At 45.3% G+C, this 23569-nt stretch overlaps 3 protein-coding genes across 12 annotated transcripts in view; 1 reads left to right on the top strand and 2 right to left on the bottom strand.

The window, feature by feature from the left end:
- Window positions 1-46: 46 nt before the first annotated feature.
- Window positions 47-12155, bottom strand: VPS11 (VPS11 core subunit of CORVET and HOPS complexes). 2 transcript variants are annotated; one of them, XM_052697392.1, is made up of 17 exons: window positions 11799-12155; window positions 10338-10447; window positions 9814-9962; window positions 9555-9690; window positions 8462-8625; window positions 8115-8362; window positions 7489-7690; window positions 7080-7231; window positions 5997-6183; window positions 5455-5598; window positions 3865-4053; window positions 3408-3569; window positions 2827-2966; window positions 2318-2520; window positions 1610-1781; window positions 1282-1504; window positions 47-329 (listed from the first exon to the last, which is right to left on the bottom strand). In XM_052697392.1, exons 2-17 carry the CDS (start codon window positions 10441-10443, stop codon window positions 165-167), a joined length of 2742 nt encoding a protein of 913 aa, XP_052553352.1. In that variant the 5' UTR covers window positions 10444-10447; window positions 11799-12155; the 3' UTR covers window positions 47-164. The 2 variants fall into 2 exon arrangements, with proteins under 2 accessions (XP_052553352.1, XP_052553351.1); XM_052697391.1 differs by lacking the exon at window positions 11799-12155 and having other exon boundaries at window positions 10338-10548.
- A 598-nt stretch (window positions 12156-12753) lies between these two features.
- SIK2 (salt inducible kinase 2) overlaps window positions 12754-23569 on the top strand; it is a 49487-nt gene continuing 38671 nt past the window's right edge. For 2 of the 9 annotated variants that reach the window (XM_052697386.1, XM_052697388.1), the window contains exons 1-3: window positions 12754-12986; window positions 19464-19580; window positions 20117-20180. In XM_052697386.1, the coding sequence (XP_052553346.1) occupies window positions 12837-12986; window positions 19464-19580; window positions 20117-20180 (331 nt within the window). In that variant the 5' untranslated portion in view covers window positions 12754-12836. Of the gene's footprint in view, window positions 12987-13095; window positions 15153-19463; window positions 19581-20116; window positions 20181-23569 lie in introns of those variants that run through there. The other 7 variants (XM_052697381.1, XM_052697387.1, XM_052697384.1 and 4 more) reach the window with 5 other exon arrangements.
- The window catches only part of PKNOX2 (PBX/knotted 1 homeobox 2), a 138205-nt gene continuing 133162 nt past the window's right edge, over window positions 18527-23569 (bottom strand). Inside the window, exon 17 of the transcript XR_008209913.1 lies at window positions 18527-19124. The gene's annotated coding sequence lies outside the window, so the exon portion shown is untranslated. The remainder of the gene's footprint in view (window positions 19125-23569) is intronic.

Below are 23569 nucleotides of genomic sequence, written 5' to 3'. Positions count from 1 at the left end.
CCCCGCCTTTCCGCGGTGCCCGCGCTGCACTTCTCACGCTCCGGCGTAAAGCCGACTTGGTTCCATTTATTATTGGAGAGCGAAAGATGAGGGGGCGAAGCGCGCGCCCACGCCGTAAACCCGTACAACCCGAGAAGGCGCGCGGTGCAACGGGAATCCCCAGCTCAGGTACTCCGCTTAGTGTGCATCAGCAGCTCCCTCTGGAGGCCAGCCTCAATTGTCGTAGCTGACTTTCCCAAAGGCAAATCTGTGATGAGGGTGAGCTTATTAAAAACGCCTCGACCAAAGTAGTCAGCGACGACGGAAAAACCATCATTGGAGCACTTAAGCTGCAAGACACAAAGCAATGCCATCAGGAGCTGGCCAGAGGCCCTTGCCTCCAGAACATACCCTTTCATCCCTTCACTTACAGCCCCGTATTAGAGACATAGCAGTTTAAAACCACTAATTTGCTATTTCATGCAAATGCCACATATAGCAAGCTTTTCTGCCACTGAGTTATCTTAAGCATGAAAGCTACTACCTTAGTTGCACTGGTTTATCTTTCATGTTTGCAGAACATCAAGGACTCTCTCTACTCCAGCTGTTGAATCATAGAAATGCTCAGGTTGGAAAGGACCTTAAAGATCAAGTCCAACTGCAACCTAACCATACTACCCTGACTCTAACAACCCTCTGCTAAATCATGCCCCTGAGCACCACATCCAAACGGTTTTTAAACACCGTTTAAAACCACCTCACCTCCCTGAGGAGTCTTTTCCAGTGATTTACTGAAAGAGTTGTTAAGAAGTTTGTCCTGATATCCAATCTAAACTTAACCCTGGTGCCATTTGAGGCCATTTCCCCTCATCCTGTCACCTGTCACTCATCCTGTGAGTGAGAAGAGACCAGCTCTCTTCTCACTGAAAGCACCTTTCAGATATCGGAAGAGAGCAATTAGGCCTCCCCTCAGCCTCCTCTTCCCCAGACTCAACAGCCCCAGTTCCTTCAGCAGCCTTACTGCCCTTCTTTGGACCTGCTCCAACATCTCCATGTCCTTTCCGTATTGAGGTGCCCAAAACTGAATGCAGTACTAGAGATGGGGCCTCACCAGTGCCGAGTACAGGGGCAGGATGACTTCCCTGGTCCTGCTCACCAGGACTCCACCTCCAGTCACTCTAGCTCCAGGAATCTACTTATCCTTCTCTAACAGCCCCTAGGGGGAGAGGGGTGTCTGTCTGCAAAAGCAGTCTAAACTTAAAAAAAGAAAAACACAAACCCACAGGGCAACAAATACCATACCTGATGCTGAAACTGATCATGCAGATCTCTCTTCTGCTCCTGGGCTCGGATCATGTCCATCACTTTGCGATTTTCAGGCATGCAAGTAGGACATTCTGAATCACTCTCAGAGTAGCTTTCAAAGCAGTGCTGGTGGAAGGAATGACCACACAGGAAATGGACAGAGGGCAGCTCCAGGGCACTGGTGCAAATGCTACACTTGGTCTTCTGAAAGATCTTGGGACTGAAACAGTGACAGGAAACAGAAGGGGAAAAAAAAAAAAAAGTGTATTTTTCTTTATATTGGAATATTATTTTCTAACTAAGACAAGAGATCACAGTCCTGCACCTTGCTTTTAGCTCTTCAATCTCTTGACGGATCCTTGTAGTTTCGTCCCGGTATTTTTGAATTTTCTGCCCATCTTGCTCTATCTGGCAGCTCTGCTTCTGCAGCTTGTTGACAAGATAATCCTTAATCACAGACAATGTGGCTGTGGAGTTGTGAGCCAATGTCTGCACAACTGAGGATAACTCAACGTTAGTTTAAATGCAAGTGAAGAAAATTGCCACTACCACTCATCATGACTCAACAGCCTAATTTCCATTAAAAGGAAACCAACAGGCAAAAAACATCCCACACTCCTACTGAATTAGAAAAGTTATTTAAAGATGCAATTTCAGCTTGCTCTCTACAGGGCCCCAACCTCCAAAGCCATGACTGGGAGCACATTTAAATAGCCCAGACCACAAGGGCAAAGGAAAAATCTAGTGGACTGAGCTCTATTTCAACTTCTCTGCCCATCTACAGAAAGAGCTTAAGATGCCCTTCACCTCTCCACACTGAGGGAATAGAAATAAAACAGACACCTCCGCAACTGATACAGCAGATCTTTCTTCCCCAAATTGTGAAGCTGCCACTGGCATCACCTTTTCCTCTACAGCAGATTGTCGTTTCAATTGGTGGGCTCAAGCTCCATTGATACTTCTCTCACATTCTTAGTCTACAGATGCCATAAAAGCCTTTCTGTTACCCCAACATTAGGCCACATATTATTACCAAGAAGTGGAGGCATAAGATTCTTGTTCTCTATGTGTTTCAGCACTGCAGCAATATACTCCTTGCAGTCTTCCTCCTTCCGTGCAAAGTAGCCCAGAGCCTGTTCCCAAAGACAAGCCTCTTGGTCCCCGTACAACTCACACACTTCAATCACTTTCTTGTACTGCTCGTTCTGCATGTGGTAATGCATGATCTGTTGAAAACTAGAGAGGAAAGCAACATGTCAGTTGCAAAAATCTATCTTTTGAAAGGTTATAGGGGCCTCATGTTTCCACTCAGCCACACAATGCCCAAACATTCCCACAGAAGCCAAGACTGGTCTGCCATCTGTCCTCTAGATCACTGTCCTGCTCCAAAAGAGGGATACTTTCAGCTGAGCAGTGATGTACGCAGTTTCTGTCCTGAGATACTCAAAAGGTCCTTACCATTGTAGGGCAGGGGCATTTATGGCTCAGAAATCCCTGAGATGGGGCAAGCAACAGGACTCTGGGAAGAAAAGCAATACTCACAGTTTGCCCTGTTCATAGAGGTAGAGGACACCGTCCTTGAAATTGTGCATCTGACATAAGACCAAGGCCTTATCAAAGACTGTTTTGAATCTTCCGCTCTTCAGGAGAGTGAGTGCTTCATCGTGCAGCTTCTCCTTGATCTGTGGAAAACAGGAATGGAATGGCAGGGGAGAAGAAACAGAACAGTTTTGCACCAATATCTGAAAACAATTTGCAGCTTTTCTAGAGAGAAGCAAAGTTTTGATGTTTGCTCTTCACCCTTTTTAAGCAATAAAGACAATTTATTTTACCCAAACAGCCAGCACCTTCAAAGATTAAGGCAAGCATATCCAATTTCATGAAAAAGACATTTACCCACATTGCATTGTCTGTATTGGAATCTGTATGCATAAAAAATACGCTTGCCTCACTGAAATAAGTATTCTCTCAGCCAGTAGGCTGCATTCCTATTTGTCACTACAACATGAGAATTGCCTTATATTAACAACGCCTATCTGGAGAGGTTATGGAGTTGGCAGGAATGCAAACAGAATTCCCAAACACCAAAGCTTTATTTCAAAATAGAAAACCAAAGATCAAACCTGCTTATCTAGTTCATGTGCCCAATTCTGGAGACGAAGTTCCAATAAAGTGTCATATACACCCTGTGGAGAGTCAGACTGCACCTCAGTCATGTGCTCCAGAAACGCCTTCAGTTCTCGGGAATTGTTTGCAAAGACTGGAATGAACTCCTCAGAATTGGCCTGCAAAATAACCATAAAAAAAAACTTGACCGACCACCCACCCAGTCACAGCCAGACAGGCGGTTCTTCTCTAAAATTTGTACAGCTCACTCCCAGAATGACCCATAACAGATACATCACAATACAATTACCGCAGTGATCAGTTCTGAGCAGTACCTTTAGACAGTTTCATCACTAAGACTACCAACACATTACAACGTGGCCCCTCATTATGCCTAGAATGTCAGGCATGCAGGAGCACTCGCTACAAAGTTTCTGTTACTAAGCAGTACCTCTCAGTCAAAGCAAACTATACCTTTTTTCCTTCCAGGATCCCAGGGCCTTCACTGTTCCCTGATGGCTGGTAATCAGTGCAAAGGTTCTTCAGTAGTTCCGTTGTCTCTTTAGGGACATGGTGCATCAGGATTTTACCATATCGCTTCATGTTACTCTCCGCTTGATCAAAAGGCAGTTTTCCAATGTAGTGCAAAGCCTCTTGATAGTTCTGTAGAGGCAGCCAGCAAGGATCACATGACATTAGCCTCTACTCTCCACAATGATGTTAGCACAAACAGCATTCAGGATATGCTGCAAGTATGTCAGAAACAACATCTGCTCTAAATTAACACCTAATGTTACTATTCCTGATTGTTGACATCCTCAGGGAGACAGGCTGGCTATGACCAGGGGAAAGAAATCGACTTTAAGAGGGCTCTGCCAGTAATTGATTTGAGAACACTGTAAAAAAAAAATAAAAAGCGCAAGAACAAAAAAGAGTAACACTGAATCAGAACCAGTAGGCCACTGCTTTCCACCTGAAGTCCACCGTACAGTCCAGAAGCAGAACACCAAGAGACAAACAACAGCATGTACTGCTACTGCCTTAACAGTCCCATAAGCATACTAGCTACAGGGAAGAGGCTCATAGAGAGGATCATAGAATCACAAGGTTGGAAAGGACCTACAAGATCATCTAGTTCAACCATCCTCCTATCACCACTACTACCCACTAAGCTACTAAACCATATCATATAGCACCTCCAGACGTTTCCTGAGAATCACCAGGGACAGTGACTTCACCTCCCTGAGCAGGCCATTCCAGTGCCTAACAACTCATTGAGAGAGGTTTTTCTTTATGTCTAACGTAAATCTGCCCCGCACAATTTGTGGCCATTTCCTTGGCTCCTATTTGTTATCTGGAAAAAGAGGCCAACCTCCTTGTACAATTACTGAATATACCGATGTTATGGTATAGCAGCATAAAATTAATGAATATACAGATGTTATGGTATAACAGAGAGCTTGGCTATGTAGTTGTTAGGTACACTCACCCGCATCCTGGGCTCATGTAGGAAAATCCAGTGGAGCGGATCTCCAGAAGAGATCCTTCCCCGCTGGTGATCAGCTCTTACATGGGTCTAGGAGAGGTGCAGCCAGGCTCCACCCCTTCCGGCAGCACAGGTGCATTGCCTTCACCTGTGCTCCATGGCTGACTCATTGCTCACCTCAGGTGATCAATCAGAGGTTCGGCCTGCGATTCAGCAGTCCCCATACACTCCTCCTCATCACAGCCTCCCTTCAGGAAGATGTAGAGTGCAATGAGCTCTCCCCAAGCCTCCTCCTCTTCTCCAGATGAAACAATCCCAGCTCCCTCAGCCACTCCTCATAAGATTTGTGCTCTATACTCTTCATCAGTTTCACTGCTCTTCTCTGGACATGTTCCAGGGCCTCAATGTCTGTGTAGTGAGGGGCCCAAAACTTAACACTGTACTCAAGGTGTGGCCTCACCAGAGCTGAGTACAGGTGGAGTAAGTGCTGAGGACAGTGAAATAAGATTCTTACCAGCAAAGGAGGCTAGAGAAGCAATATTCACATCAGTAAGAACACAAGAGCAATAACACTTCACCTTAATGTCTTCTAGCTGGATTTTGAGGTACCATTCATGATGGGCATGCTTTTCTGCCAAGTACACAGCATGGGAGTAGTAACCTGCTTGACGAAGCACCTTGATTGCTGTTTCCACATCAAAGCGAACTTCACTCTCACTAGCCTATAACAGAAGCAGAAAGATTGTGGACTGTAGGAATTATGCCAAGGAACAAGCAGAAATTATTTGTGTTTGAAAAGGAAAGCCAGAGCACTGATAATTTAATACCTCTCGAGCAAGGAAAAGATCACGTGCAGAAAGAAAGTAGTAGTTTATCCACCTCTCAGTGAACAGCTAGTCACGCTAACAAAAGCCAGCACATTTCAAACTGGAATAGCAAGCCAGCAAAACTGAGAATGCAACTAAGAGCTTGGAAATAAAGCATCACAAATAAAAGCAGTGGGGCACAAACTCTTTTCCTTCTCAATAGCCCCACAGGAGACAATTTACACTGTTACCACCTCTCCCTCTTAATTATCATGAAATAATGCAAAATTCTTAAGTCACCACCTTCCCGTTACCTTAATGAACTCCTCCAATTTGGTGCTATCTTTGAGTTTAGTATAGCAGTTCAGCAGAAGTGTAGTATGGTCTGCATTGGCAAGAGATTGAAGGTGGAGTGTCTGCAGATAAGCAGTGAGATTGTGGATGCGCTGAGCATCTAGGAATTTCCGAATAACATAAGATGGTTCCAATTTCCCTATAGTTCTGGGAGAGGAAAAGTCACGTTACAATAGATCATACACAGCCAGAGAATCAATAAGCCAAGAGAAATTCATAACAGAACCCTGAACTTCAGACACTAACTCACCTGTGACCACTCAGCTATAACAGCAACAAGCAGTTATGCTCCAAGACCACCCACACAGAAATAAACATCTCTATGAAGGTTGAAACTGAGAAGACATCAGTAGCACATAGGAAGTTTGTGTTCTTTTAAAGGCTCCCATGAGAAGATGAGCTGCACTCCAGCCACAGCTAATTGAAACATAAGACTAATCTTCCTTTCTTTTAGTCACGTAACTCAGTCTTATCTGAGCGCTCACACCCACATGCAGCAGTTTAGCCACAGTTACCCCACTACCTGGGGCAAGTTTTCAATTCGATGTGCTGACATCGCCTGGGTATAGGACTCCAGAATTTCGGTTCTACATGAATGTAGCACTACAAGTTTTTAGTAAGCCTGAGAACAGACTGCTCTAATTATTATAAAACCTGACATGTGTAAACTGATATTAGTATGATCATATTCCAAAAAGACTGCCATACTGATCAAATCACACTGCCCACCTTACACTGCATCTTCACACTGACAGTGCTTTTTGTACTTACATAAACTTTCACATTCTACAATTTCACAATGTCCTTTTACATACACAATAACTTGTACGGTACACAGCATTCCAAGAGAGAATAATCCTCTGATTACAGTAACATTATCTGTCCCCACTCCATCCCAATTTGACCTGTATTTTCCTCTCTATTTGCAGAACTTTCACTATGAGTCACGCCTTCTGGCTCCAAGGGCTTAAACAGAAAAATCAAGACTCTCGTAAGCTCCCATCTATGCTACACTGCCCTTGCTCTGAACAACCACTGCTTACCGGATATATTGCTGGATGGCTCCATCGTGGTTCCCCTTGTTATAGAGATGATCACCATACTGCCGGAAAATCTCTGACAAGCCATCACTGTCCAAGTGGTGACTCTTGGCTAGATTAATGGCCATTTCAAATAAGTTCTTTCTGAAGAGCATCTATTAAAATTCAGCATAAGAGCAGTATGAGGGAAATACCACATCCCAAAACCTGCCTGGAAAACAATCTGTTTCTCTTTGGTGCTGGACAGGTACATACAGTGAGGCTCTGCACACTGGTTACGTTGGAGAGTTGGGAAGTCACTTGTTACGCTGTAACTCGTCTACCTGAACCCTTCCACTTCTTTCATCTGTATAGCCAGTACAAGCCCCCCCACAGACATAAAGCAAACTAATAACATAACAGATTCACATGCCTCAAGTTTGGTTTGGGCATCCTTCTCCTGCAGTGCGTGGATCTTCCCATCTCTGGTCAGAACATACAAAGAACCCCATTCTGCTAAGACATCTACTACATCATCAAAGATTGAACTGTACGCAATGAATTTGTTGCACAAGTCGTAGATATTCAGAACTTGTTTGTCTGAATTCTGTGCCTCGTTTCCAGCAAACTCCGACCTGGAGAGCAGAAGAAAGTTTTTTAGATTTTTAGCAAATAAGGTTCATATGGCCCAAATACATTTAATACCTACACAATCTAAGGATGCTGAGAGAACAAGTGAGAAGCGTCTTGACAATTAAACGAGGTGGAGCCATATACAAAACATCACCTATTTATCCACGAGTGTGATTGATGTGCTAGACTGAAACGTTAACACGAGCAGAAAGAAATCCCCCATGTTCAGCATGCTTGACTGCACTGCACTAGCAACAGAAGTTAGTCTTTGGGTCTTGATTCATCTTAAATCTCATTGACAACACTATCATCAGTCCCTAGAGCAAAGTTTCACAGGGAAGGGAAAAAAAAAAAAAAAAAAAAAAGAGGGAAAGCCAGAAACTGCAACAATTAAATAGGAAATTAAACTATTCCAAGGAAACATACTTAGGAGAAGTTTTTCGGTCCTTGGAGACAATGATGAGGTACCCCCGATACCAGTGAACAATCAGCTTTTGTCCCTCAAAAGCAAAGCAGGGGCCTCGTTCATCTGGTTGATAAAGGTATACACATTCATTTCCTGCTACAATGAACTGGAGGTCCTGGGAGGGGTCACTCAGAGAAGAACAGTGCAATCCACAGCCATGAGTGTCCAGCTCCAGATGAGAATAGTCTTTCACAGAAAGCAGATAGGACTACGGAGAAAATACAAGGTTTTGGGGCTTACCTGAAATAGTCACTGAAGGCAGTGCAATTGTAAGTCAGATTCTCACTTTTTCAAATTAATTTCCCACCTGAATGTTCTCTGTGGTCACCACAAACAGATGCGTTGTTTTGCCAGACTGTCGAAAAGCAAGACCAGTAACTGGGTAACTGCCTTCATGTAGGATCTGGGTCTTACTATGGCGATCTCGAGTGATGTCTCCTTTTGTAAGCACAACACTCCCATCTGCAAAACCTTTTGAAAAGGATAGATCAAACTGTTCACTTCTGTGGCAGACTTGAAATATTATCCAGGGCAAGTTAGTACAGATGCAGCCAATGACAAAAATCTGCTTGCCAGCAAAGTATCAAGCTCCTAGACTGCTGCAGGCTCTCAATTAAATACCTACCAATCTCTCCCCATACGTGACGTCACTGTTCGATGCTCAACTTGTTCTCCCCCATCATGAACTTCACTTGCAGGTTGTTTTTGTTTGGGTCTTCCTATATTTAGCTTTAAGAATAGCCCTTTCATCATCTAATTTTAACTATCAGTTATCTCACTTACTCAAAGCACACTACACACAAAGAAACAGTTTTCACAGTTTGCTGACAGCATCAATCCAGCAAACTGTTCCAAGTCACAGCACTAATAATGGAAAGACTTAATTTCAATGCAGGACTAACTTGCAGAAACAGTTTATAGCCTTGCTACATTCCCGCTCTTATTTTAAGCAAGCAACATTAAAAAGGCACAATTAAAGCAGAACAAATGGAGATTGGTTTTGTGGGCTTTAAGAAAGTTTCCACACAGTATATGGGGTGGGGGAGGGTGGGGTGGGGGGAGGAAGGAGAGGGGGGAAAAACACCCTAGCATTATTTATGAAAAAAAACCAACGCTATTCTCTGTGCTGGTACTAAACTTAGACTGTCTATAACTATTATTATCATACACTTATTGACTTGCAGGAACAAAAAACATCAACTGAAAAGATCTGCTTCTCTGCGAGATATCAAAATTGTTACAATCATAAGCTAAAATTATGTATTTATTTCCTTAAGGCCTCCAGTAGCACATAATACACGACCCCTCGGTATGAAAAGAATTCTACACATTCATTTTCCATACATCAGAATAGAGACAATAATACATTTCTTAAATTATTACAGGTCAGCAATACTTACCAATAGCCATGAAATTCAGATTCTCATGGACAGTAAGACAGGACACAACTGTGGGCTTGTTACCGGGTATCGCTGGAAAAATTCGTGTGCAAAGAGGATTGCCACCATCTCGTTTTTCCAGATTCCATACTTTAACCTCAAAACAATAAATGTTACATTAACAAAAAAAAAACAAAAAACAAAAACATGAGATATTAGAAACAAACTACTTAATAATTAACTATAATACCAGTATCTTTTCCTTTGCCATTTAACTTACCAATGGGTTAATGCCCTCTTCATCCTCACCAACAGAAACTAAGATGCTGTGCTGCTTCAGCTGGTATAGGTGCGTTACCCTTAACTTGTAAGCTTGGAAACCACTGAGTTGAAGTGAGCGAGGCAAAAACCAGATTCGACCTTCCATATGTACATCACAATTAAGGAATATAAAGGAAAAGGTAAAAATGAAGTGAAAAACAACCCTCACCACCACCCACACCTCTAAGAACACCAGAATCAAAATCTTAAAAGCTCCTTGTTGTTGACCTCTGGGAAGCCTACAGCAAATATACTTTTGCTGCCACCTACGAGAACCAAAACAGGTGACAACAGTTCTGTAACGTGCAAGGGGCAGAGAAGCCAAAGAAGCTGTCGCATACCCGACTCCGGAGCACTACTAGGCCCGCCTCGGAGCTCAGCCCGCGCCACAAAGCGCAGATCTCTCCTCGCGGCGCAGCCCACGAACCCAGTGCAGGCCAAATGGCCCGGCCCCATCACTCCTGCCGCCGCCGCACAGGATATCTCCGAACACAAGGTTACCCCGGCCTGAATCACAGACCGTGATGCCCGGAGGCAACACGAAGGGCTTCCCACCAGCCCCCTCCGGCCCCGGCGGCTCCTTCACCATCTCTCTGTCGAAGAAGACAAAGCGGCGCCACTGCAGGTAGGCGGCCATGTTGGTCGAGCTCCTCACGTGACCAACTTCCCAACCCCCTTCGTGTCACGAGACGAAGGACACTGGAACGCGCGATCTGGCGCACTGCGCCCGTGCTGCCGCGCGAGCCAGAGGCGCTGCGGTGCGCGGGTGCTGGTCTGGGAACGGCTGGGCTAATCGTCTGATGTGGCTCGCTGTTTGAAATACGCTCGTAGAAACTTACTCCTTGAGAAAGTATGCTGTGGTAATTGCAAACTGAATCGGTTTTTTAGTTTACTTTACATGGTGCCGTAAACTTTTCTGGCTAGTTTTACATTTACCACTGGAACAATTTTGCATTAAACTGTTACAAAGCAGCCTGTAATAAACAGCAGCTCCTTGAATTCCATTCTCACTATTGTCAGTGGCTTGATCCCCTATACAGCCCGGTAAGGAAATTTGGTAGCAAAGAAATTTGACACCAAAACAAAAATACAAAAACAGAAAGCTTTATGAATAATAGCACGCGTATGTTACTTCTGAAGTCTCTCCAGTTTTTTGTAAAATCTTAAATTGCTCTTCCATTTAGTCATGGTGGATATTATCCAGCAGTCCAACACACTGCAGTTTTGTTGCTTCACAACCAATATCTTCCATCAGCTCAACCTTAGAAACTTCAGTACTTTAGTATTCACTGTTGTGTTTTGTCCTCATTTTACAGATTAAAATACAAGCCCAATTACAGGCTGCCAGATGTAATGCCAGGGTGCTGGTCTGGAGCTGGGAAAAAGTAGCACCGCCTGCCTCTTATCCACAGCTTCAGATAGAGATAGCAATCCTGGTTCTTAGCCTAGCTTTATTTCTATCTACTGCAAGCCGCCCTATCCTACTTCAGGCACGTAACCCAGGCAATGCTCCCAGCCTCAGCCACCGCGGTGCGGCGGAGTACCTCGAGCAGTGCGGGGTACAGAGACACTGACCGCGAGAGGGCACGAGCGCTCCATAGCTGTCGGAGCTACAGCGAGAGTTGCCTACCCTGTGAAGAACACCGATGCTGCTGAGAGGCACTTAAGGACGTTTTTGTAACTATGGTCCCTCTAGCATAGTGAAGAAATACTTCTACAACAGGAATTTCGGGCCAAAAGCGACATCATACCGTGCAGCGCTTAAAGTTCCTGCAAAGTAAGATCTTTCCCACAAATAAAAAGTGATTTTCGGACCAATGTTATAAGACTTACATGAAAGCAGTAAAAACTAATTTTTGACTAAGAAAAAAGTTAAATAGTGTTTTATACAATTGCAATAGGAAAGAGACCAGTACAATAGAAGGATATTAGAAAAGTGCTCACCTGTCTCTGAAAATCTCAGCTCACTAGAAAGACTCCACAAGGGATAGATCTCTAACCAGAGAACCTTCCTTAGTGGCAGTCAGCCCTTAAATGAGGTCTAAGAGAGGTGCAGCCATGCTCCACTCCTTCTGGTCACATCGCTGAACTGCCTTCACCTGTGCTCCCAGGGTTGACTGGGTCTTTTCCCCAGGTGCTCAATCAGTGGTTCATGCCAAGATCAACAGTTCCCATACAGCAACGTAGGGCTGCTTTGATCACACCGAGCTTGTATCATGCTGGAATTATTCATGGAGTCACAGAACCATTCCAGGTTGGAAAAGACCTCTGAGACCCACAATGCCAAGCTCAACCCACCCCCACCAATGGTCACTGCCCACACCCCCCCAGCGCCACATCCCCATGGTTCTGGGATGACAGAAGGGATGGGTGGTAGGATTCCACCACCTCCATGGGCAGTCTGCGCCAGTCCAACGCCAGTACTTTGGAGACGAAACCTTCTCTAATATCCAATCTGAAAGTTCAGTCAGCGTCTAAGAGTTCTGAAACAAAAATCGGATGTGTCAGAAGAGTGGGTGCCATCGCTTTCTCTCCCCCTGACGCGGAACAAAAAGGGCGCGGCAGCCCCACGGCTGTTTCCAGGCTGCCGGAGATACTGTGGGGAATACGAAGGCCTCGCTCAGCCCGGGGCCGGCTACGCCTACGGCAAGAGGCTCCCCGACAGGGAAAGCACAAAGAACGCATGCTGCTCCAACCCGGCGGCATCGGCGCAGAGATTCCCGACGACGCCTACCCGCGAGTGAAGCCAGAAGCAACCACTCTGCAACTCCTGGGCCGCGGCGGAGTGGTCGGAGGCACCCGAGGGGCTGCGAAGCCCCGCCCTCACCCCGCGCACGGTTGCCGCGGCGACGCCCCGCCCCCGTGACGCGCGCAGTGACGCGCGGTTGGTGGAGGCGGGCGCAGGGGGCGGGGCGGCTCGGCCCGCGGGGCGCCGCAGACAGAGAAGAGCCGCCCGAGCCGCTGCCGCCCCCTGCGCCCAGCATGGTAATGGCCGAGCCTCGGCGGCCCCCCCCGCTGCTGCCCCGCGGGCCCGGGCCCGTCCGCGTCGGCTTCTACGACATAGAGGGCACATTGGGCAAGGGTAACTTCGCCGTGGTCAAGCTGGCGCGGCACCGCATCACGCGCAGCGAGGTGAGGCGCGGCCCCGCCGCCCCCGCTCCTCTCCCGGGCCTGGGCTGTGGACTGCGAGCTTAGCTGCGGGTAGACGGCGGCCGCGGGTCCGTTCGGGTTCTGCTGGGGCTGGCAATCTTAGGACCGGCAACCTTGGGGCCGGGAGGCGGTTAGGGCCGGGAGGAGCGGAGCGGCCGCGCCCAGCCCGTGCCGCTGCCAGGGGCTCGGGTGCTGTCCCCACTCCGCTCCCGTTGGGTCCGGCTGAGCCCCGCGGTGCTGCGGCCCGTCCCAGCCAGCGTTGAGGCCACACTGCCCCGCCGGGACGACGACGCGTGCCCCCGCAGCGCCTCCTGCGTTTCGCGGTGCCTTTGTGTAACACCTCCCCCCAGTACGGGTGTTCCCGCGGCCGCCCGCGACGCGGAACTATCGCCTGGGACGGGTACCGTGCGCCTCTGGACGGTCCTATGGCGGTTCTGCGGCCCTCCAGAAGCGCTGCCCCCAAGGAGCAGGCGGAGCTCGGGGTCAGGGTCCGTAGGAGCTGCTGTGGTCCTGCGTGGTGAACCCGGCTTTAGAAAACGCCCCACGTGTGGCCTTCAGGTCATCACAACTCTATGCTATGCCCTTGCTGCTGTGCCCATGCCATACAAACCAGTGCTGGATCCTCAGCACCAAGTTTCCCTAACTCTTGTTTCCTAAGCTGCCCAGTACTCAGAACATTGATGGTAAATCCCTCAGTGCCACTACTGCTGGGCTGAGCTGGTTTCAGGTTTCACTGCCTACTGGTCTGGTGCCATGCCTTCATGTGCTGCACACTCCTTTGCAGGTAACAGTTCTTCACTTTTGTCTGTCCAACTGCCATGAGAGCAAAACTTTTTGTTTTAGTTTTTATTTGTTGTTTTGGAATGTGTGTTTGTTTACTGTTCAAAATATCAAAGGTTGCAGACAGAGCCTGATGGCTGCTCAACTCTGCTTTGACTTTTTCATCTGTACTCTAAGCAACAGCTGAATTCCTGTGCGTTCCCCTTTGGTACCAGCCTGTCATCCAGCTCTCCCTTCCTAATGAGGTTTGTGTTCCTCTGCAACCACTGTATCCCAAGCAGTCTCTAGGTAGGTTGCTATGTCAGACATACCCAGGCTGTTTCTCGGGACAGCGTGCTGACATGCTGCAGCTGAAGTGCCAGGTTGGCTCTGTGTGCATTTATTGGTCGCTGGTGAAGAGGAATTCTGTTGAGATCACTCTTGAGTATTCCAGTGCAGCTGATTGTGGCCAGTGTTGCTTTGAATGCGCACGTGAGTGCTGCAGGTCTGCACCACGCTCCCTTGGCTTGGTGTGAGCTCACCATGCATATATGTGCACATGGGATTGATCCCCACTGATGGTGACCACCCGTGCTGGAGTGACCTCTTTGTGGCTTCTTGTTTGTGTGTTTGTTGCTGTTGAAGTTAATGCATGTGTTTTCCTGCTATGCTTATTTATCATGTTGCCAAGAAATCCTGTGATCTCAGAGTAACTGTTCTTAGTGAAATATGCAGAATAGATAAGTAGAAATTTTCCTTGGAAGGAGAAGAGACTAAGAAAGGATGAGAAAAGCTGGACAAATCAAGTTTAGGAAGGCATATATTGGCTTGTGATGAAATATGATGAAGATTTGTATGGTAATGTTATGCTTCTGTTTGCTGTTGGGGACAGATGAAGGTACCACCTGGACAGTTCTGTCAATAATCCGCCAAAGAATCAAGTCTCAGTTCAGGTTACAAGAGTAATTCTGTGGGAAACTGAAACGGTTGCCAATAACAACAACAACAAAAAAAAACCCTCTGGTTGCGGATCCTGCAGCCACAGACTCTAGATTTTTGATGATTTTAATGCCTCTTATCTACTTTTCAGATGTATTGGGTTAGCAACTCACAGCTGAATCCTTCTAATCTGGGTGATGCCTTACAGTTCAAACGGACAATCTCTACATGAACTTCTTGTGCAGTGTTTGGGTGTGGGTGGTTTTGGAAAGACTGCTCCAAAAATTAAACGGGTAATATAAAAACAACAGAAACAGAAAGCTGGAGTGATTGAAAGACAGGACTGCTCTCTTCTTTTCCTCTGACAAGCATTTCAGCTATGCTGCTGACAGTTTCAGTTCCCAGTTCCAGAAGAGGGCTGAGCAGTTCTCTAGCAAAAGAGGGAAGGAGGTTTGTGCTATCCCTAATATTTTTTTTAAATTAAAAATAAGCAATGTTCCAAAATATCTTTGCAGCTTTCTTAAGTCTTTAAGTAGCAAAAATTGCAAAGGGGGGGGAAAAGGGAACAAACAGCAATAAAACTGTGTTTTCTTCTTTTTGTTGGTCACCTTGATGTCTTGAAGTATGTATTCTTTCTTCGGTTGGTTGGGGTTTTCATACCCTTTTTAGGAGGAATGATGGCCTTTATTTAAGATAGAATAAAACATGAGAATGTGTGTATAATTGTCCCTAATTTGATCTGCCTTAGGGTAGGGAGGCCCTTCAGAGGGATCTAGATAAGCTGGATCTCTGGGCTGAGGTGATGAGGTTCAATAAGGCCAAGTGTAGGGTCCTGCACTTTGGCCACAACAACCCCATGCAGTGTTATAGGTTTGGGAATGAGTTGGGTGGGTGATTGTGAAGAAGAAGGACCTGGGGGTGTTGCTTGATGCCTGGCTGAACAGGAGCTGATAGTGTGCCCAGATGGCCAAGAGGGCCAACGGCATCCTGGCCTGCATTAGAAATAGTGTGGCCAGTAGGAGCAGGGAGGTGATCACCCCCCTCTACTTAGCACTGGTAAGGCTGCACTGCACCTGGAATACTGTGTTCCATTTTGTGCCCCTCACTATAGGAAAGACATTGAGGCCCTGGAGCGTGTCCAGAGAAGGGCAACAAAACTGGTGAGGAGTCTGGACACAAGTCTTAGGAGGAATGGCTGAGGGAGCTGGGATTGTTTAGTCTGGAGAAGAGGAGGCTCAGGGGAGACCTCACTGCACTGTACAACCTCCTGAAGGGAGGCTGTGATGAAGAAAAGTTTGGCCTCTTCTCCCAGGCAACAAACAGGACTCAGGGAAATGGCTGCAAGTTTTATCAGAGGAGTTTAAGGTTACACATGAGGAAAAACTTTTTCTCTCAGAGAGTGGTCAGGCACTGGAATGGCTGCCCAGTGAGGTGGTGGAGTTGCCGTCCCTAGCAGTGTTCAAGAGGTGTCTGGATGAGGTGCTGTGAGAGATGGTTTAGTAGATTGTGGTAGCAATGGTAATGAGAAGACAGTTGGACTAGATGATCTTATAGGTCATTTCCAACATTGTGATTCTATGATTCTGATTAGGGTCCGTTTGGCTGTGGCAATGACAGAGCACACCAGAGCAATGGGAACTCACCGACAGGTGGAGGTGGTCTCCTTGCACTGTTCTTAGAAGCTCAGTGGTGCTGCAGTCCTCACTAAGTTGCAGGTGGTTGCTGGCAAGCTGCGCAGCCAGAAACAAAACATACTTTTCAGATAGGAAACTTCCTCGTCCTGAAACAGCTCCTCACCTCTAATAATTATTTCCCCTTTTCCTGTCATCATGACATAGCTGAGGACAAAAGTGTTGCTGCTGAATGCTAGCTCCTCCTCATGATGTAGTGACGGAGTTGCTGGATTTCATGGATTTCCAAGAGGTTCTCCTCTGAGCCACCCAGGGACTTTGTGAGATGCATGGATATTGAGGGTTCAGAATAGACCAAGCTATCTAATCTGCATTTGACTGCAGAGCACTGGTGCCAGCTGCTGCTGTGCTGCTCTTCACGTGGAAGCCTGCGACTGTATGCGCAGAGACAACTTTAGTACTCAGAGTTGTACAGGATGGTTAATAGTTTTTTTTTCTTTTTAGTTCAGGCAGCCACATGCTTTTTACTTTGTCTCGAAAAAAGCAACTACTTAATAAGGCCAAATAACTTCACGTTATGAGACAAAAATTAAAGGATACATTTATCTGGGTTTTTCTGGGGAAATAGATCCTTCTGTATCTAGGACAACAAAGTTAAAAGTTGGCTGGCACCCTGTAGAGATGTTGGAAGCTGGGAGCTGCCAAGTTCAGGGCCATTCTTGGGATATTTATTACCTGCCATTTGTAGGTGGGCTTTGGAGTAGCAACAGCCTGTGTATTTTACTATCAGTAAAAACAGTACTTAAAATTTAAGATCATACTGTGGCAGTGCCAGACTACACTTGAAAATATGCCAAGACCCTGTGTACCTACAGATACAGGCTTTTCTCAATAGGATGAGGTGACGTAAGTCAAGCTTTGTTGAAAAAAGTAGCAACAAAGAACCATCCATCTGCAGGACTCCCCATTATGCTCACTTGGAGGGTGGGAAGTATAGGAGAAGGAAGTATAAATATCGGTGTGAATCAAATGATGGGTAGATAAAGGTACAGTGTGAGCCCTAGAGGACAGCCTGTTTTATTTCCTTCAAATTGTCCAAAAGCTCTTTATTACTTTGCAGTCTACTGTTTTATTGATTTTTTTTCAAATTTTTTTTTTCCTCTTCTCTGCTAGACAAAACCTCTTTGCTTTTAAGTTCTGCAGAGATCTGCTTTTATTAGCTTCCTTGCACTGCATGTGTTTCCTATGTGTAAGGAGAGTAAATAGGAGAAAGTTACTGTCTTTTTTTTGTGTGTGCAGTAAGGGAAAGAAGCACTGAAAAGGGATGGGCATGCAGGAGTTCAGTTCTGGATCTTGGGTAAGATTTCTGCATGGAGTGATGTGAGTTGGGAGGAAAGAAGCTGCTGTCAATACCTCAAATTGCTGAGTGTGGTGCTGTGTCAATCCTCAGGTTGCCATGTACTTTAAATACTAAGCAGAGCAGCAGGATTTCATTGCACTTCATTTCATTGCACACTGGCATGAGGCAGGAATGCAAGGTAGCTGCAGGTTTGTTGGTTTGTAAATGAGAAAGAGTGGTTTCCATATCTCTTGAATTCGGAGGTCACTCTGTACCAGCTGCTGAGCAGACAGATGGTGGAGGAGGAACAAGAAACCATCTCATTTGGGGGATTCCAGAGAGAGCAGAAAATAAAGGAGAAGAAGTGGAGAAGTGAGACTTGGGCTTGTTTTTTAATAAATATTTCTCAATTATGCTTAAGAATTTGGTCCGGCTCAAGTGGTTTGCTTTGATTACTTTGTTATTCTGTAGCTATCTAGTGAAGTAGTGAAGGGATTTCTTCCTGGTTTCTGGGAGTAAAAGAATACTGAGTTTGAGGTGTGATCTTTCTACCAGGTTGTGGAGACTCTGAGCTGTGTGTGTGCAGCTCTTAAGCTGCATGAAGAATGCTCATCCTTTGCTCTGCAGCAGTTTTCCTCCTGCACAGCAGCTGTCTGCTATTGCTCAGCGCTTTGTAAACATGGTCATTGTCAGAAGTTGTCAGATTTACGTTGCTTGTTCCCACCTCAGCATTAACAACGAGACCTTTAGGATGAATAAACACTACTCGGTATTTAATAATCTTCATATTCTAATCCTTTTCATGGTTTTTAGCAGCTATATATTTGTTACTTCTTGATTTTAAGAAAAAATGGTGTTTTTTTTTTTGTTGTTTTTTTTTTTTTAAACCTTTTCCTGTTTAAAACTTTTAGTCTCTGAAGCAAGTGCAGTCCTCTGTAACATGTTTTGCAGATACTGGCTAAAAACAAAGCCATCAGGACCAAGATCTGTTCTCTAAACTAATTGGGATCTTTTGGTGAGCTCTGACCTACAGACTCATCTGCTCTGTGGAGCTTGTAATGCTATAATGTAATGGAAAGTACAGTGATAGTAGTGGGGTGGCAAATTCTTTGGTTGCAGCAAATGAGAACAAGCCCAAATGCAGCAGCTGTTTCAGCAACCTGAAACAAACAGAGATGGGGGGGAAAAAAAAAAAGCAGCTTACCTTGAAAGGCCTCAAGTAGGCAAGGATCTCCAGCAAGATACATTTTTCCTCTGCTGCCAACTCTTAAATGAGGTCAGGGAAGGGTTTAATCCTGGTTCCAGTCCTTCCATCGCTCAGTGCATTGCATGTACCTGAGCTGCTCGGGGCTGGCCCTGCCTTCCCACCAGGTCTTCAATCACTGGTTCAGACTGTGACTTAGCATTTCTGTTACAGAGCTTTTTCACTGACTAGATGAATTGCAGACGTCCCTGTGTAACAGCATATTAATCAAACTTTAAATAAGCACCTCACTGTTAGAACTATGTGCAGCCACTATGTCTTGACTCTGTGTAGAGCCAATGCTTTCTCTTTTTCAGTACCATTTTTGCAGGTATGGAGTTGGAATGCTGCTGGCAGAGCATCCTGTGAATTCCCCCATGGCACTATGGCCATGTCTTGGACTGTGCTGCTTCATGTCTAAAGGCTAAAGTGTGGGATATGTGTTTCTGAGCTAGGAGAAAGCTCTCATCTATCTGGGATTTGGTATTTATAACAAGGATAAAAGAATCAGGGAGAGCTCTAATCTCTCTATTGTTTTTTGGCTGCAGGTGGCAATAAAAATCATTGACAAATCTCAGCTGGATGTTGTGAATCTCGAAAAGATCTACCGTGAGGTGCAGATAATGAAGATGTTGGATCACCCACACATCATAAAGCTCTACCAGGTATGGTAACACCGGCTGTTCAATTCTCCCTCTTTGCTCCTGTTTGAAGACTTCATTTCCTGCCTATCAGCAGCTCACAATTTCAGCTTTTTGGGCATTAATTTGCATTGATACATGGTCTATGAGAACTGCTGAATCACAGGCTGAACCTCTGATTGATCACCTGAGGCAAGCAATGAGTCAGCCATGGAGCACAGGTGAAGGCAATGCACCTGTGCTGCCGGAAGGGGTGGAGCCTGGCTGCACCTCTCCTAGGCCCATTTAAGAGCTGGCTGCCAGTGGGGAAGGATCTCCTTGGGAGTTCCACTTCGTCAGAGTTTCCCATGCGAGCCCAGGATATGGGTACCCATCTTTTTTGTTTCCTGCTTTGGTGTAACAGCTGCATAGCCAAGCTCTCTGTTATACTGTAACAAATAATTATATAATTATATAATAAATTAATAATATATATAGAAATATATTAATAATATATAATAAATTATAAGAAATAATTATATAACGAATAATAACTTAATGTGCAATTTCTCCATCAACAGGTGATGGAGACAAAAAACATGCTGTACCTCGTGACAGAATTTGCCAAAAATGGAGAAATTTTTGGTAAGAGAATGTTTTCCATTCCAAATGCCCAGCACTTTACCATTAACTTCTGCACTTAGTTAATTGCATTGATTTTGTTCAGTTGTTCAGGGCTTTTTTTTTTTTTTTTTTTTGTGGTATGTACTCTTCCCCTTATCTGTCTAGAAAAGCTCATGACAGCTGGTACTGCTTCACATTTTAGAACAAATAACTTAAAGAAAAGCTGCTACAATTTGAGTTTCCAACATAAATTTTTGCTCTAAAGGAACTTTGGTTGCTGTGCAGTTGGAATTAATGTGCTCTCAATCTGGTTCATGTATTGTAGTGTCTCACTTTCCAGATGTGAAGCTGATGGTAAAGTTGAAAAATGAAGAGAGGTGATGTTTTTATTAAAAATCTGCAGGAGGAGAGATTGAATTACTGCACCTTTTCATCAGGTTTATCTAGACTTTGGGCCCGTTCTGGGTAGAAAGATGTTATTCATGGTGCTGGATGGAAGTGTTAATTCAGTATTTAACAGCAAAAATTACATTCCCAGGAATAGTATAAAGGCAAAGCTATGATAGTGAATTACAGTGGTGAGATGGTGGGTTTTGACCTGGAAGTTTGTTTAAACTGGAGAAAAAAAATCTCTGTTGCACAGGCATAGAGAACACTGTTGACATGTATGCTGGTCACGAACTGTTACTTTCTGTCTGTGGAGGAAAGTGGGTGGAATCAGAAGAGATTCCTGGAGCAACTCAGATGTCTGAAGCAGTATTAGTGTTTTTCCTGTAGATGTGGAAAAACTGTGTGGCTACTACTATGGAAAGCCAGTCATACTGACCTGTGACTCAGACTACATGTAGCATCTTTCTGTAATATGTGAGAGATGGAGTTAATATGTAATGAAAAAAAGATAAGAGATTGACGTACTGGTATGCTGTCATCTGGAGTACTCTGTGTATCACAGGTACTGTTGCTTGGTTTAAGAACTGGACTGAGCTTTGTAAAGACTGATTTTGTGACTTTATGCTTGACATCCAGGCACCTGGAGTTTTCTCATACATTTTACATTTGCAGTTACAAAATTGGAGTTGCTGAGAAAAAGTTTCACTGACACTCAACAACACTGCCAGGCAGAACAAACTCTGAGGGGCATTAGAATAGAGTTCACCTAATGATTGGCCCTAATGATTGGAGAACAGAAGAGGTGGAGCCTGACTTAATGTAATTTTTTGCACTGTGGGCCACGGAGTGGATTTCATGGACGCAAATCAAATGGTCAAAGTACTTTCTTCTTGTTTGATTTATCTTCTTTTTCATCTTGAGGTCCTTATCATAGAACTATCTGTTGTAAGAAAGATAGTATGTTTAGGTCAACTTTATGTAACTGGGAAATAGAGAAAATCCAAGGTGGTATTCAATAAAAGGAGAGGGAGAAAAGCAGACAGGAGACTGAAGCCTTGTGAGCTTTTTCTCCTTCCCATCCTAATCTTTCGTTGGGTGCACTGAGTTTGCCTCGATTAACTGTCAGTTAATCACAGTGCACCTATTCTGAGGGACTCATTCCCTATATTTTTTTCACGAGTGAACTTTATTTTTTCTTTATATTGCAACACAGGGGTAAGAATGTGGAGGGTAAAGCTGATTGTTAATCCTAAAAATAAGCCCACTGTTCAACAAGGTGGGGATGAATATCCTCAGTGCCAGTTGTGATTGCCTCTACTACTGTGGAAGCAGTTCACTCTTCTTCCTGCTGTCTGACATCCTCACTACATTCACAGTTTTAAATCTGTAGACATAACAAACACCATAGGTGTTCAAGGTGACATTTTGGGTGACTTATGTTTGATTTAACTTCTAACTACTTAAAGGAATTTACTGCTTTTGGCTGAAGTTTAGGTAACATTTAGTTTGATCTTGGCTTTCAGTTTCCTCTAGTGGCTTATAGTTGGCTTTTAGCATGAGACCTCCAAACAAGTGATAAAGACTCATCCTTGTGTAGAGCTCATATCACGTCTCATAGAATCATAGAATCACTCAGGTTGGAAAAGACCTTAGAGATTATTGAGTCCAACCATGACCTAAACATACTACCCCAATTCTAACAACCCTCCACTAAATCACAGAATCACCAAGGTTGGCAAAGATGCACAAGATCATCTAATCCAACCATCCACCCATCACCAATGGTTCTCACTAAACCATGTCCCTCAATATAACATCCAAACATTCCTTGAACACCTCCAGGGTTGGTGACTCCATCACCTCCCTGGGCAGCCCATTCCAGTGCCTGACCGCTCTTTCAGAGCTATTTCCTGACATCCAGCCTGAATCTCCCCTGGCACAGCTTGAAGCCGCTCCCCCTAGTCCTATTACCAGTTACACGAGAGAAGAGGCTGACTTCTAGCTCACTACAGTCTCCTTTCAGGTAGTTCTAGAGAGCAATAAGGTCTCCCCTGAGCCTTCTCTTGTCCAGACTAAACAATCTCAGCTCCTTCAGCTGCTCCTTTTAAGGCTTGTGCTCCAGACCCCTCACCAGCTTTGTCACCCTTCTCTGAACCTGCTCCAGGGCCTCAATGTCTTTTTTGTAGTGAGGGGCCCAAGACTGGACACAGTATTCAAGGTGCAGCCTCATCAGTGCTGAGTAGAGGGGGATAATTACTTCCCTGTTCCTGCTGGTAACGCTTTCTGATGCAAGCCAGGATGCCATTGCCCTTCTTGGCTGCCCGGGCACACTGCTGGCTCACGTTCAGCTGAGCATCAATCAATACCCCAGGTCCATTTCCTCTACACAGTCTTCCTGCTACTCTACCCCAAGCCTGTAGTGTTGCTTGGTGTTGTTGTGGCCAAAATGCAGGACCCGGCATTTGGCCTTGTTGAACCTCATCCCATTGGCTTCAGCCCGGCTCTCCAGCCTGTCCAGATCCCTCTGCAGGGCCTCGCTACCCCCAGGCAGATCCACACTTCCAGCCAACTTGGTGTCTTCTGCAAACTTTCTGAGGATGCACTCAATGCTCTCATCCAGGTCATCAATGAAGATATTGAAGAGGACAGGCCCCTACACTGAGCCCTGGGGAACACCACTCGTGACGGGTTGCCAGCTGGATTTAGCTCCATTCACTACCACTCTTTGGGCCTGGCCCTCCAGCCAGTTCCTTACCCAGCCGAGAGTGTACCTGTCCAAGCCACAGGCTGCCAGCTTCTGCGGGAGAACACTGTAGGAGGCAGTGTCAAAGGCTTTGCTGAAGTCTAAGTAGACTACATCAACAGCTTTTCCCTCATCTGTCAGATAGGTGACGTGTGACAAAGTGACTGTGCCCTAAGTATGTACTTTTCAGATGCTTGTTTCTCTTCTATACCCTGGAAATGTAAAGGAGAGAGTGTCTAAAATATGATTGTGGTATGTTCTATGTCTCCAGGAGAGA

This window comes from Tympanuchus pallidicinctus, unplaced genomic scaffold (genome assembly GCF_026119805.1).
Source record: "Tympanuchus pallidicinctus isolate F22 unplaced genomic scaffold, pur_lepc_1.0 scaffold30, whole genome shotgun sequence".
Classification (NCBI taxonomy): domain Eukaryota; kingdom Metazoa; phylum Chordata; class Aves; order Galliformes; family Phasianidae; genus Tympanuchus; species Tympanuchus pallidicinctus.
The sequence above is the reverse complement of the archived record's forward strand: the minus strand, read 5'-3'. Positions and strand labels throughout refer to the sequence as shown.